At 44.9% G+C, this 14,533-nt stretch overlaps 1 protein-coding gene across 1 annotated transcript in view; it reads right to left on the reverse strand.

Annotated features, from left to right (window-relative positions):
* The window catches only part of CREBRF (CREB3 regulatory factor), a 422,767-nt gene that overhangs the window by 257,736 nt on the left and 150,498 nt on the right, over positions 1–14,533 (reverse strand). The window contains exons 3-4 of the mRNA XM_086931577.1: positions 11,151–11,276; positions 7,114–8,236 (exon numbers count right to left, since the gene is read on the reverse strand). Of these exons, the coding sequence (XP_086787703.1) occupies positions 7,114–8,236; positions 11,151–11,276 (1,249 nt within the window). The remainder of the gene's footprint in view (positions 1–7,113; positions 8,237–11,150; positions 11,277–14,533) is intronic.

A 14,533-nucleotide genomic window follows, 5' to 3' on the forward strand; every position in this document is an offset into this window, starting at 1 on the left:
ACTCGTCGTGTTCCGGCGATAGACAGAGGTTCCAGACCTCGTGATGGTCGCTATGAGAGAATTTCGCTCGACATACCGGGCATCTCTTTAATTGAGTTCTGTGCATGAGGCATAGGCCGTATGGCGCCGATAGGCCCAACGGCCCGCGTCGACGCACCAGAATGTATCTGCTGATGTAGAAAATGTTTGTATACATTTTCACGCTTCGAAGTTGCTGGAAAAGTCTTTTCTAGCCGGAGCGGAAAACTTTCATCCGAACCCAGTGGCGGAAAAAAACAATCTGATGATGGAGTCGATGACCATGCGCAGTAATGTCCAAGGGAGGAGTCACCTATCTCGTGACTACAAAGACTTCTTCCAAGAAGACAACAACCTGCAATCATCAGAGCCCAACACCAGGTGGCGATCTATTGCAAAAGTGTACGATCTGCAGCTCATATGCCTCGAACATGTTATTACTGGGCAGAACTTCTGCACTGCCAAAGGAAGAAAGTTCATTCCTTCTGTGCAGCTGTGATAACTTTGTCTATGTAGCTGCTTGAGCCAACAGCAGTGTGGCTACCTAGAGAAGTCTCACTAACACCCATACAGTATCCAGCGAATTGACCTTTCAAGGTCACAGGCATCACACTGTAATGCTGTTAAAGTGCCTTAGATTAGTACATAATCCATGCGGTTTGTTTTTCTCAGGCAGCAGCACAGATGGGAGAAGGGCACTCATGAGGAATGCATTGTTGTTTGCCTGTTCCAACAATTTCTATTTCCCTTCCCGTTATTAATTTTAGGTTTCAGTAGGCAGTTGTGTGTTTGAGAGCAATATGGGATGCCCAGAGCTACACAAATCTACATGCATTTTTAGGACTGGCTTAATACAGTTGCAGCTTGCAGAATACTACGGAGAGAGGGGCGTTGGCCCAACCCACATGCTGTTCGCCCCTCCAGCCCACTGAAGAACAGATTTAATTGGGCAGAATTTGCATGCTTCCACTAAAAACCGTGCTTGAAATGCACATTTTGGCTTGTGGGGAGGTTATATTCAATACAGAAGAACTGAGTGCGTTATGGTGGCAAGCCAATGAACATGGGTATTGGCCTAATCTGTTGATTATGGAACGTTACAATAAAGGCAGTAGGCTGACATGTTTACTGTGCAAAGCATATGTTGAAGTTAATGAGCATTTAAGGGGGAATTGTTGTTACACCACATTGAAGCCTACAGGCAGGTATTTTCCTACATGGAATCACATAGACTACCATACTGGGCATTGTATGCGAGTTGGTGACTGGCTATGATAAACCATGGATGTAGAGGATTTGCTCCAAGAGAAACCTTGCTGTGGGCCTCTTAGGAGTGATATTATTTATGTAAAGTAACTGTAATTTGTTATACTTTTCTAATGTGGCTGTATGCTGGATGACTGCCTTGTGGAAAACCTTGCGCTCAGTAAACTAGGCCTGGGGTAGTTATGGTGACAAACTATAGACCTGACAGCTGCACTGGGAAAATGTATGTCCGATTCCATAGATCTGATTTGCTTATTATGAAACATTATGACCAAAGCAGCAGACTAACTTATTAATTGTGAAAAATATTTATTAAAGCCACTAGCCCTATAATAGTTGGTTGTTCTGTCATTCTGTTACAGGCAAGTATTTTGTTTGATGCAATCTCATGCCAATATTAATGCAGAATTATTTTAGAAAAGGAGATGAACAGAAGGTGAAAGAAGACACACTAAAACTGGAGGAACTGGAGAATGAGTTCATCAAGATGTTATTATACATGGTCAGAAAGAAATTCCCACCATCCACACAAGCAATCGCCGTCTGTGAGCTCTCTTCTTGGAACAAGATACATCAGCACCACCGAAAGTGACTGTCAAGGGAAAAGAAAGGTCAGCTATCATTTGTCGATGAGCTCCCTAGTTGTGGTCAATAACGAATTCTAAACTGTGCATGTTACCTACACTGATGGATCTGTAAAACTCACAATCTCTGGAAGAGGGGGGTAAGTAGAAACAACATTAGTTTTGAATGCGCTTCTTCACTTTGAGGTTTAAATCACCACCATAGAACATGTCACCCATAGGGTTCAAACAATTTCACGTGGACAAGCTAATCCTGAAGGTTTGACTCTTACAAAATAAGCATTATACCATGAAAACGTCCAATCATTAAAAGTATAAATGCATCTAATTAGGGTACTTCCTGGTGTGCAAGAATTGCATAAAAAATACAATAAAAGCCCATTTTCTTCCTAGAGACAACAATATCTGTCCCTCTCTCATGTCCATGCGTATAAATATATAAGAACTGCAACAACTATAGGTACACGGGGAGGTGGGAAAGCGTATGTAAATCTACAGCTCTATGTCAAGAACAGATGCTTACTGTGTAAGTAACATTATCCGTTCCATTCTTGTTCGCTGTAAATGTAACAGATAATGGTTTGTATGGAAGCATCTAAAGGATTGGTTTTGTGGTTATTGCAGTATAAAACACATCTTTTCCATTTTGCTGCATAGGAAGCTCTGGTGGTAGGCCTTCTTGCTTCTTTTACAATATTCATACAGTCTGATGGTAAATTTAAATAACCAAACTCTAGGGCTTCAGGAGCCAGATCACTAGATTTAGTACCTTGGGATTTTGATTCCTGATTTCAGTACGGTTCTGTGTGAGGAGATTGGAGGTGAGGTGTAGCTTATGATGTGTAACTATTGACAGCTCCAACTGGGTGGTGTACCGTGGTTGACGGGTTCATGTGGGAGCTACCAGAAATATTGTGAGAAGTTTGCCTGACTTTCCGAACCACACACGGAATGAGCGGGAGAGACAGAAAAGCGTAGGCAAATATCCCTGACCAGTTCATCCATATGGCATTGCCCTTTGAGAGCAGGAGTGGGAACCTGGAGCTGAAGCTTGGTGATTTTGCATTTTCGACCGTGACGAACAGGTCTATTTGTGGAAAACCCCATTGTTGAAAATAGGGAAGGTGAACTTAGGGATGGGGCTCCCACTCGTGAATTTGCCGTCTCCTTTTGCTGAAGAGGTCGGCAATTTGATGGTTTACTTCTGGGAGATGTTCCGGTGACATCAGTGGGGCGAACAAGCAGAGAAGCCTCTTAACACCAACACAACCTCGGTGGGCAGCACCCTTAGAAGCAGGGAGTCTCTGCTGTGGGTCGGACCTTCTGGGTACCGTAGTCACGCACAGGTGCACCCTGCTTGATCTGGTGCGGCTGAAGTAAGCGTGCGGGCGGTGCTGATCTGCCAGCCCGCGTGAGGAAGAGGCAGAGCCGAGGACCCTGCCACGGGCACCTGGTTCAAGGTGCAGTGGAGGGCCGCATTTGCCTGCTGGGATGTTGCCGGGCTATCCTGCCGCAGGTCTCTTTTCCCACACTGTGCCCCTCATGCATGGGCGTCCTCGGCCCACTCCACTGCTAAAGCGGCAGTGACATGTAGAACCGCCACAGAGGTATGCCCGGAGCGCCCTGCAGTGCCGAAGTCAACAAGACCCGCCCTCTTGCCTGCACAGAGGCCGGTGCTGACCCCAGCGGCTGGGAGGAATGCAGCAAGGCTGGCTTTACAGTGTGCTCCGACTGGCACCCACTGTAGATTCTAGAGGACTGGTGAGTTCGGTGGTGTGCGCAGGCAGGGGGTGCTTGATTGGGCCGTAATCTGGGCCCCTCTCTCAGCGCCATACTCAAGGCGTGGCGCAGAAGACCCGGGGGTGCCCCTACTGAACATCAGACACTTGGCCTCAACAGGTGAGGAGCCCGGCAGTGTTCCCAGGCAGTGATTGAAGGCCTCGGCCCCATTCTAGGCCCAGGACTGGTGCTATAATCGCGTCAAAAGGGTAAATCCTAGGCTGGAGAGCTAGGCACTGCCTATTCCGGACTTAGGGATCACGCCACTGGCTTACTGGGAAAGAACGTAAGGGGTGTAAAAAGTTTCAAGGTTTCAGAGCGGGGAAGAAGCGAAAGATAGGATGCCTCATTATACAAACAATGTTTTCCTATACACAGCAGACCTGTAAAACATTATCACAATGCTTCTACAATGTTCAACGGATATAGAGAATAGTCGCAATACAAGACCAACAGGTCCAAATCTATGATACAGAAAATCAATGACTGTAATACAGAATACTTGACATGGGAAGGCCGACTCAGGGGAATTTAGATATCTGAGAGAAGAGATTGTGAGAGGTCAGGACACCTTTTTGATTGTAACCCACACACTGATGCTCGAGAGGAGACAATACAGTGGAGGAAACCGCCACTCACTGCTGCAATGGCAGTTTCCAAATTGATTGCTCTGTCATATGTAAACACCCCATACCCCCATGTCCAACATTTATTTCAAACAACTGGAGGTAGAGTTGAGGAATTTGTTGTTGACGGGTGCTTGCCGCATACTGTGTTTACTGCACTCAGTTGGCCAGCCTACAGCTGTGGTATAATGCTGCCCAATGTTCATGATTTTACTTGTTCTCCCTGCTCCAAGTTCTAAATGAGTGGGTGCACACATGTGCCACCAAACCAGCTGAAAAAAACTGTCCAAGCGTGAGGAATCGAGTCATACTTTGCCTTCAGTTCTGGGGGAAGCAGTTAAGGAGAAGATGGCCACTATAGCTATAAAAATTGTCTAACAAACTAAAAGAGAGGGACAGTATAGTAAAAAGATAATACACAGCAGAAAGGAACAGTGACACAGAAAGTGGGTTATTCGGACAATGGGTCTTTATTGACCTCACCAGGCTTGATGGCCTGGAAGGCATAGGCAAATGAGGATACTCGATGCTCACACAACTGAGGGAAGGATCACAAGCGGTCATGAATGCAGGACTATCAGTATACACAACTTTGTTGTGCTCTCCTCAAACACTATTGACTCTGGAGACATGCTTGCGGCTACAACCAGGGAAAAAGAGTACTAGTCGAACGAAGGGGAGCCATATCGTTCACTTATGAGACACTGGTCAATGACAGACACTACTGTCTTAGCCAACGGGGCAAATGTAAGAGGGACGCCGGCGCACTGGAAGATATTGATTGGGAGGTGACCTTGATGCATCCCAGAGAGGTGGCTATTAAAGCTAGCATAAGGCTCATGCTCCTTAAGAACTGCATTGGGCATATTACAATAGCAGCAAAAAAGGGCACCTTCATACACGCCTAGTGAAGCTGCAGCATCATACATTCTGGACAGTACAGGCATTCTAAAGAGGTCCATGACGCACTGTCTGCAATACTGAACATTACAATGCCTCAAACCCCAATATACAACCTTCTGCTGCCATGGCCTAATGGTGGCCAAGCAAGATTTAACAAATGACAGGGGAACACACCCACAGTTCAACATGAGAACAGTGGTGCATGGAGATGGATCAGTGTCATCTGTAGATGGAAAAAGTGGTTTAGAAAAGCAGAGTTTGCACCCCTTCGGATCTGGAAAATGCTGGACAATCGAAAACTTATCTTAAGCTCAAACTTGTAAGGAAGACATATTTAAGGGTTTGTTAGTACCTGAACATGTGAGTTGGTGTGCATACCAATGGAAATATGGACTCGACCAGACACCCAACTGTTCACTTATTGATACCCCCCCCCTTTAAATATTATGAAAATGCAGGTATATACTAGAACTGCTGCTGAATAGTGTCATGGGCAGATTCGAAAGACCTCTATGTACATGATTGGTTTGGATATTGGAATATTTAAAGAAATTAAGCAATTTGTTTTGCCAAATATAGATTATATATTTGGTGAGCGGACACGGAAGGGGTCGGAGCGGGTTCCATCCAATGGGAAAGTTGCAGGACATTCAAATACGGGTGCAAACATGCCTCCTGATTATTAAGGCATCTGAAGAAGGCTGTCCAGGCCGAAATGCATTATGCCGCTGATCAATTAAAGGTGCCTCCAAAGATTCCCGTGTGGCATCTGCTCTTTCGTCTGGAGGAGTTTGTTTTGATATATATATATGGATATATATATATCCAAACTTCCTCGTCACATGTCACCAACAATGATCCACGGCACCCAAATGTTGTAAGCAAATTTTTTTTTGGCACAGACAAGACTCAACGCGTTTCGGAAAACAAGTTTCTTTGCTCAAGAGTGAAAACTGTTGTTGGATTTGGAGATATATATATATATATATATATATAGGAAGTGTTGGACTATATATTTAGTAACAATGGAAATGCCTCCTGACATTTAGGCATCCGAGGAAGGCCATGACAGGCCGAAATGCATCATGCCATGAATTTCAATAAAGGTGTTCTCCATCTGAATCCCCCGTTTGGCCTCTGCTCGTTTCTTTGGGAGTGAGTTGTTTTGGGGGGATATATATATATATAGATATAGATCTATATATATATATACATATACATGACCAAGCTCCGTCCGCGGAGCGAAAAGCGTCAGGGAGGGCACTTGCTCTGACACTTTTTGAAAATAAATTTTGCACTGCTGGCACTTTTACTGGTGTTGTGGAGTTAATGATCTAACATCCATCTGATCTGACTGTGGAGAGGAGGTCTACGCCCGTTAAGACCGCGGCGAGAAGCGGTCTGGATTTATATATATATACACATATATATATATATATATATATATATATATATATATATATATATTTTTTTTTTTTTCCCGGCAAAACAAATTGTTTAATTTCTTTAAATATCATCCTCACTAGTCCTTCACAATATGTCTTACCAAAAACACAATACCACCAGTGACATCCTCTCACCCAAATGAAAACATTTTTCACAGCAACCGATTAAAGCCAGCTTATTAAATGAGGGATGTTTCTCAGGCTTTAAAAAGTTTTTCAATGACAGTTAGAAACCTTTTATTATCTTTTTTACTTTACACAGCGTCCACCTCGACAAAAACTTCAAATGACAAGCCACTGTCTAAATACTGTCTCTGGAATTATTTAAGTAGAAATGTGTCAGTCAGTATATTATGCTTTAAGGAAAATATGTTCAAGTTTAGATAGTACCATAACACTACAAATGTAGTTGTGAAAATGCACATGAACCCCTTGAGGCACCTTGGTGCTAGATAGAAAGAAGAGGTGGAACGGAATAAATCACTGCATTACCTGGTTCGGAGAAAGTGTCGCTGATATCATCATCTTTATCATCCTCAAAGTCTTCTTCCTCTTCCTCCTCCTCCTCCTCCTCCTCCTCTTCTTCTTCTTCTTCCTCCTCCTCCTCCTCTTCTTCTTCCTCCTCATTTTCAGACAACTCACGCTCACTACCAAAACCCTCATCATGATCTTCATCATCAGCATCCTCTTCATCTACTGGCTCCTCAATTTTGACAGTGACCTCTGCCAAGTTGTCTGAAACAAAGAGAGAGTAGTTGTGCTCCTCCTTTTTCTGCAAGGGGTCAGAAACAGAGGGACCGACAGTCAGCGTGCTCTCACCAGCACTGAGTTCTGGAGTTACTGCCGGAGGGCTAAAGAATTCCTGCTCCCCCTTGACAGGCAAGGTAGGAAGATCTAGACTCTTTGTGGCATCGCCAACTTTTTTCTCTGGTTTCTTTGCAACTGCTCCACAGAAGCAGGTGTTTTCCTTTGCTGACTCAGACTGTGCCAGGATCATCCCAGGCCGAAGCTGTGGACTGGGATTAACCCGTACTTTAGCTTTCTTTACGTAATCTTTGCACTCTACGTGAATGTTCACTTTCTCACTAGTGCATACGTTGGTCTTGACTGTGATCTGAGAACTAGCTGGTTTGCTGGCTCTCTCAACACAGTCAGATACTGCTCCCTCTGCAGGGCCATTGTTTGAAGAGCAATCAGGAGCAGAGGCTCGGCCTGATGCAATCAGCTTCCCAGGTAAGAATGCAGCCCAAGAGTTTTGCTTAGCATTGAAGAAAGGGTCAGGGTAGCAGAAAGAATCTGTCACTGACTGAGAGTCCTCACTGTTCAACTGAGCCAATGTTGGTGTTTTGCTGATTACCTCTGCGTCCTGGTAAGGACTTGAAAAGTCATCTAGGCCCAAATAGTCTACTTCCTTTGTTCCCCAGATGTCACAGCTGGCCAGCTTAGTGTACTTGGTCAGATCTTCATAGTACGTGTCCCACTGCTCCCAGTTGCTGTTGAGCGTGGTATCAGTTGTTAGGGCATCATTAAAAGTATCTAGACTTTCAATGTCTTTGCAGTCATCCAGGGACAGGAAGTCATCAGCTGGGCACCGCTGGCAGGTCATTTCTCGGTCCTGTACAGAGTAAGAGAAGGACAAATTAAATACTACAAGCAATTTTCCCCTAGTTTCACTTAAACAGTTAAAACCATCCAAAAAACACTAACAAATCTCCCTCTACCAGACTCTATGCAACACAGAGCAAATCAGACATGACCAATCCTCCACATCCTATATCCACAAAATATTGTTTTGATACACCCTTTCAGAGGCTTTAGCTCAATGAATCACACTGCCCACAAACCACTGACCTGGAGGTCCATCCCATGGTCCTTCCTCAGCCTAATAATGCACCAATCTATGGTTAATTAATAGAGAAGAAGCACTGAGGTCAACTTATGTGCTAGTCTCTCAAAATGGCTCCATTGATTCAGAAAGTTAAACACACATGGCCACATATGGAGAAAACTACCCCATAATATTATGAGTAGGGGAGCATTATATAAAATAGTGGCTCTTCTGCAACTATTGTATGAGTTGGTGATTTATCCATAGCTACTTCCACAAATAATATCTACACTTGTCCTCGCTGACAAGCTATCTGTGGGATGGAGGAGCTCCAAGTGTTGCTTTTAGGAAATGCATGCTCATACAATGGACGGGTGACATGAGATTCTACTACTGGGACGCACAGTTTTTCCTGATCAATGACTGATTGCCGGATCACTCCTATCTCCAAAGAGACAACCTGGCGGTGGTAACTACGGAAGTACAGGGTCGAATACTGATGCTTTATGGAGAAAGGTCCAGGCGGGGACGCCACCAATTACTGCTATTCCCCTGGAGTATTGGTGTGAGGAACTAAAATGGTTGAGCTGGAATAGAAACCTGATGTGGGCGACCCGGCTCTGCCTGTGAACCTTGGCTAAAATGACTTGAGGGCTTCTGGATGTGGGACACTATCAGTATATCAAAGATTGGGGACTTGTGGGTGGCAGGCCACATGAGGTTCGTTGAGCAATTGATGGAGTTCTGAATTACAAACGTCACAATTTTTCGGTTACCTAAATTGAGACATGAAATGGAGGGACACAGAGATTAATTGAATCCTGTACCAGAATGTAATCCCCTGAAATCTAAACTTGCAATTTAAAGTATAGAGACAAAGGGCATATCAAGGCTATATATAACACTTATGAACAACTCCACAGACCCTCTCCTGACACTTAGAAAACAATGTGAACAGGACACGAAATGGAGAAGGAAGCATAGATGGATGCAAAAATGCAGCAAAGCAGTTAGCCACATCCGCACGATTACGCCTCATACTATTTAATTACTTTCACAGAATATATTATTCAACAGAGAAGCTGTGAAAATGAGTAAGGGATCAAACTGTTAGTGTCTGAGATGTGTTCTGAATATAAGTACATTTAGACCAACTGTAAGGGACGGTCCAGTTATGCAAGTATACTGGTCAGGAATTGTCTCGACCCTTGATAAGATACTGGTCTTCCCCATTGAGAAATCTCCAAAAGCTTATTCTAAAAATATGTTGATTGCAATTGGATCGATTGCAGCAAAGCCGATACTGGTGGTCACGCAGCACCACCGATTTCTTTACCTTTTGACGTCTGTGGACCCCCACTGAGTTACTGCTGAAAGCCAAGGACCCCGACTAAGCTATTTCTATGATTTGAACCTCAAACCAATACACAAAAATAAGAATACATCAAACAAATATACAAAATATGAAATATTGCATTTATTTCACAAATAGGTAAAAATAAAAATATTAATCTTAATGGGAACATTCAAAAAGATGAAGTGGTATTCTGGGTTATAAAATCACCTTGTCATTTTTTGCTCCCAATGCATGTAATCTTTTTACTTTGCATATGACTGGCTCCATTGAGACTGCCACGCGTCCATAATAGAATCCTTTCAAGTATACTTCTGCTACTCCCACAAATAAAGATAAGGTTACCAACTAAATTGTTATCTTCCAATTTTTACGTTTACGTAATTTATTTATTAACACTGTTCAATTTTTGCAAACAGTCACGGGCACCTTGAGTAGGCGTTGCGAACCCTTGGGGGTACACAAACCACAGGTTAACATACCACTGGTTAAGAGGAACGGATGACTGTGCAATAACTGAGTAGCCAGTCAATAAATGACGGGAGTGTTCTCAAAACATCAGACAATCTGGCGAGCATGGTGGATTCACTTCAGCCTTTTGAGTCATTACCTGAAATATTACAGCATTTCAAGACTGTAGGTAGAGTAGATGTGTGACAGCATCTGGAGTAAGCAGTGGGAAAGAGAGTGGGGGGGAGGGGGGCTACAGTCCGGTCAGATGCGGGGAAATGTGAGAGGCTACTGTGCTATAAATAAGGTTGTTTTATTATCAATTGAGTGAGTGTAATGTGCTGGATCGATTATGTATTAGGTTCATTAAAGAGACAGCTAAAATATTGTTAAAAACACACAAGAAGCGTATACCTCCTCAATGTACACACTCACAAGCCTCAGATCCATGTAAGTCTCTCTTTCACAAAGCTGAATGTTCAAACAAACACTTGAAAAAATGTCCCTACATCTCCATACCTTCCTACTCATTTTTTGTATTCTTGCGACTCCAAAACTCCAGCAGTCATTCACATACATAATCCAAATTAACATGGAGTTTTTTTGTTAACCAATCCATATTTGGATACACTGTCAAGTAATGAAAATACAAACATGTAAATCTTTGTATAAAAACAATGCTGCTGCCTTCCTTCACTACACTTCCCTATATGCTTATACTTCCCTATATGCTTAAACTTCAAAATGTGTGATCCACTCATACACAGCTCAGTCAAGGAACAAAAGGGCCTAGAACATTGAATTAGTATCTGAACTCCTCTGTTTGCATAAGGTGCAGCAACATTCACCAAAAACACACACATACAAACAGAACTAATGAAGAGTTCACTAACTCACCAGCTCATAAATGAAGTCCGAGTCTGAGCTGCTCACCAAGAGGTCTGTGCTCATAAGTGTCTGCTCAGAAAATGTGGGGCTCCGAAAAACATCTCCAAAAGGAGGATCCATTCCGCTTACACAGGGCTAGAAGGAAAGGAGGTCATTAAAAACATATAAAAAGATACAAAATGCTATCTGGTTCACTAACAGGATACTACTAAAAGAACAATTTACTTACTGTTGTTACTGCTCTTTCCTGCAGATACTCTTATCTACATCAGATGTCTCACCTTTAGAATATTCTCCAAGTGCCAGACTGAAGAACCAGACTGGTCTGAAAGATTTCATACTAATGCTAAGTGCAGCTCAATGTTGGCTTTGCTCTGCCCCAGGAGTACTGAAACAAAGTCCCATACAAAAGCCACCCCTGTACGTACACACCAGTTTCTAGCTTGACTCTTTCCACATCCACAGACCAGGAGAACAAAACAAATGGAGGTATCAGTATGCAGATTTGTAATTTGAAATTTTTTTAAAGGGTAAAATGAGACCTCTCTAATGAATAGGGAGATGGCAGGATAGTGAGGAATCTGTGGTTAGACAGAGTATCTTCCAGAAAGACTGTTACAGAAGATAAGTAACTTGTTCTCAGAATGGATACTTTTCATCACAGATTCCTCACCTTTAGAATAAATACCAAAGAGTACTTCCTGAATGTGGAGGTCTGTGGAGTAAACTCCGACCATAAAGTCCGGCAGGAATGAACTGGCGAAATATATGATCCAAAAGACCAGTTTGTCAAAGCAGTAGTGCTTCATGAACATGTGCGCCTATGCCCAGTCTCAGCATTGCAGATGTCAGGGGAGGCACCCCGCTAACCTCTTCAATGCTCATGACGAGCTGAGCTCGTATGAGCAACGACGCTCCGGTGTTCATGACGAGCTCAGCTCGTCATGGCCCGTAGAACGCTCACAGGCGGGGATAATTCCCCCGCTGTGCTGAACGTTCCATGGAGCCAATGCTCCTGTGACGAGCTCAGCTAGTCATGAGCACAGGAGCACTGTAGCTCATGACGAGCTCAGCTAGTCATGAGCATGCGGGCGCTGTGCGCGCCCCCCTCCCCCCCAGCACAGCTGGGGATTAACCCCTGTAGCAAAGGGGTTAATGCAAAGGACAATTCACTGCGACAGATTCTAAACCATCTTTCCTTTCTTTGCCCACAAAAAGCAGACCATCCACTCAACAGTTCCTTGTACAATCAATGTAAAAGTCAAGTCAAGTTAAAATTTGTATAGTGCACTACTCACCCAGAGGGTCTCAAGGCGCTTGAGGGATGGGGGGGGAGCTTTACTTATCAAATATCCAAGTTTTTAGTTGTTTCCTGAAGGAGAGGTGATTCTGTGTGAGGCGGAGGTGGGTGGGGAGGGAATTCCAGGTCGTGGCCGCTAAGTAGGAGAAGGATCTTCCTCCCATGGTGGATCTTTGGATGTGTGGAATTGCGGCGAGGGCTTGATTGGACGATCGAAGTTGGCGGGTGAGGGTGTAGAAGGATAGGCGCGAGTTGAGGAATTCGGGTCCTAGGTCGTAGAGGCCTTTGTGTGCGTGGGTGAGGAGGCGGAATGTTATTCTCTTGTTGACTGGGAGCCAGTGGAGGTCTTTCAGGTGACCGGAAATGTGAGCGTGACGGGGGATGTCTAGGATGAGTCTGGCTTTAGGCGTTTTGGATGCGTTGGAGTTTTTTCTGTAGTTTGGCTGTGGTGCCGGCGTAAAGGGTGTTTCCGTAGTCCAGTCGGCTTGTGACCAGTGCATGGGTGACCGTCTTTCTTGTTTCGGTGGGGATCCAGCGGAAGATTTTTTTGAGCATACGTAGGATGTTGAAGCATGAAGATGAGACGGCGTTGACTTGTCTGGTCATTGATAGGGAGGAGTCCAGGATGAAGCCCAAGTTACGTGCGTGGTTCGTTGGTATGGGTGCGGTCCCCAGGGCCGGTGTCCACCATGAGTCGTCCCAGGCGGAGGGGGATGAACCTAAGATGAGGACTTCCGTTTTGTCAGAGTTTAGTTTTAAACGGCTGTTCTTCATCCATTCGGCTACTTCTTTCATTCCTTCGTGTAGGTTGGTTTTGGCGGTGTTTGGGTCTTTGGTGAGGGATAGGATCAGCTGAGTGTCGTCTGCGTAGGAGATAATGTTGAGGTTGTGTTGGCGCGCAATGGATGAGAGGGGACTCATGTAAAAGTTGAATAGGGTGGGACTGAGTGAAGATCCCTGGGGCACGCCGCAGATGACCTCGGTGGCTCCTGATCTGAAAGGGGGGAGGCAGACTCTCTGGGTTCTTCCGGCGAGGAACGAAATTATCCAGTCCAAGGCTTTTCCTTGTATTCCGATGTTGCTGAGGCGTTGTATGAGGGTGTTATGACAGACTGTGCCGAAGGCAGCGGAGAGGTCAAGTAGGATGAGGGCAGCAGTTTCTCCGTTGTCTAGTAGAGTTCGAATGTCGTCTGTTGCTGCGGTGAGGGCGGTCTCGGTGCTGTGTTTGGCTCGGAAGCCAGACTGTGAAGGGTAGAGGGATTTGTTGGATTCGAGGAAGGCGGCGAGTTGACTGTTGACGGCTTTCTCAATGACTTTGGCAGGGAATGGGAGGAGCGAGATGGGGCGGTAGTTCTTGAGTTCAGTAGGATCTGCTGTAGGTTTCTTCAGGAGGGCGCCGAGTTCGGCGTTTTTCCAGCTTTCCGGGAAGGTGGCGGAGTTGAGGGAGCAGTTGATGACGTCTCGGAGATGGGGTGCGATAATGGAGTCTGCTTTGTTGAAAATGTGGTGGGGACAAGGGTCGGTTGGTGATCCTGAGTGGATGGTGTTCATTAGGCGGATGGTGTCTTCAGTGGTGATTGGGTTCCAGGCGCAAAGGTTGTTGGGAGGTTTTAGTTTGGAGGTAGATGGGGTGGGCTGGTCTCCAAAGCGGTTATGAATGTCAGCGATTTTGTTATGGAAGAACGAGGCTAGAGAGTCGCAGAGTCCTTGGGAGGGAGTGATGTCGTTGGTGCCGGCGGTGGGGTTTGTAAACTCTTTGACTATGTTGAATAGTTCTTTGCTGTTGTGGGCGTTGTTGTCGAGTCGTTCCTTGAATGCTGATTTCTTGGTGGATCGGATCAGTTGGTGGTGTTTGCGGGTGGCGTTCTTGAAGGTGGCCAGGTTGTCGGTGGTTGGTTCTTTTCGCCAGGCTTTCTCGAGGCTGCGACAGATCTTCTTGGATTTCTTAAGGTCATCATTGAACCAGGGGACTTTTTTGCGGCCTTGCTTGATTAGATGTTTTTTCAGGGGTGCTAATTCGTCAGCGCTGTGGGTGATCCATTGTGTGAGGTTGGTGGCTGCTTGGTTTGGGTCCGATGATTTTGCAGGAGGG

This window comes from Lissotriton vulgaris, chromosome 7 (assembly GCF_964263255.1).
Source record: "Lissotriton vulgaris chromosome 7, aLisVul1.2, whole genome shotgun sequence".
Lineage (NCBI taxonomy): Eukaryota > Metazoa > Chordata > Amphibia > Caudata > Salamandridae > Lissotriton > Lissotriton vulgaris.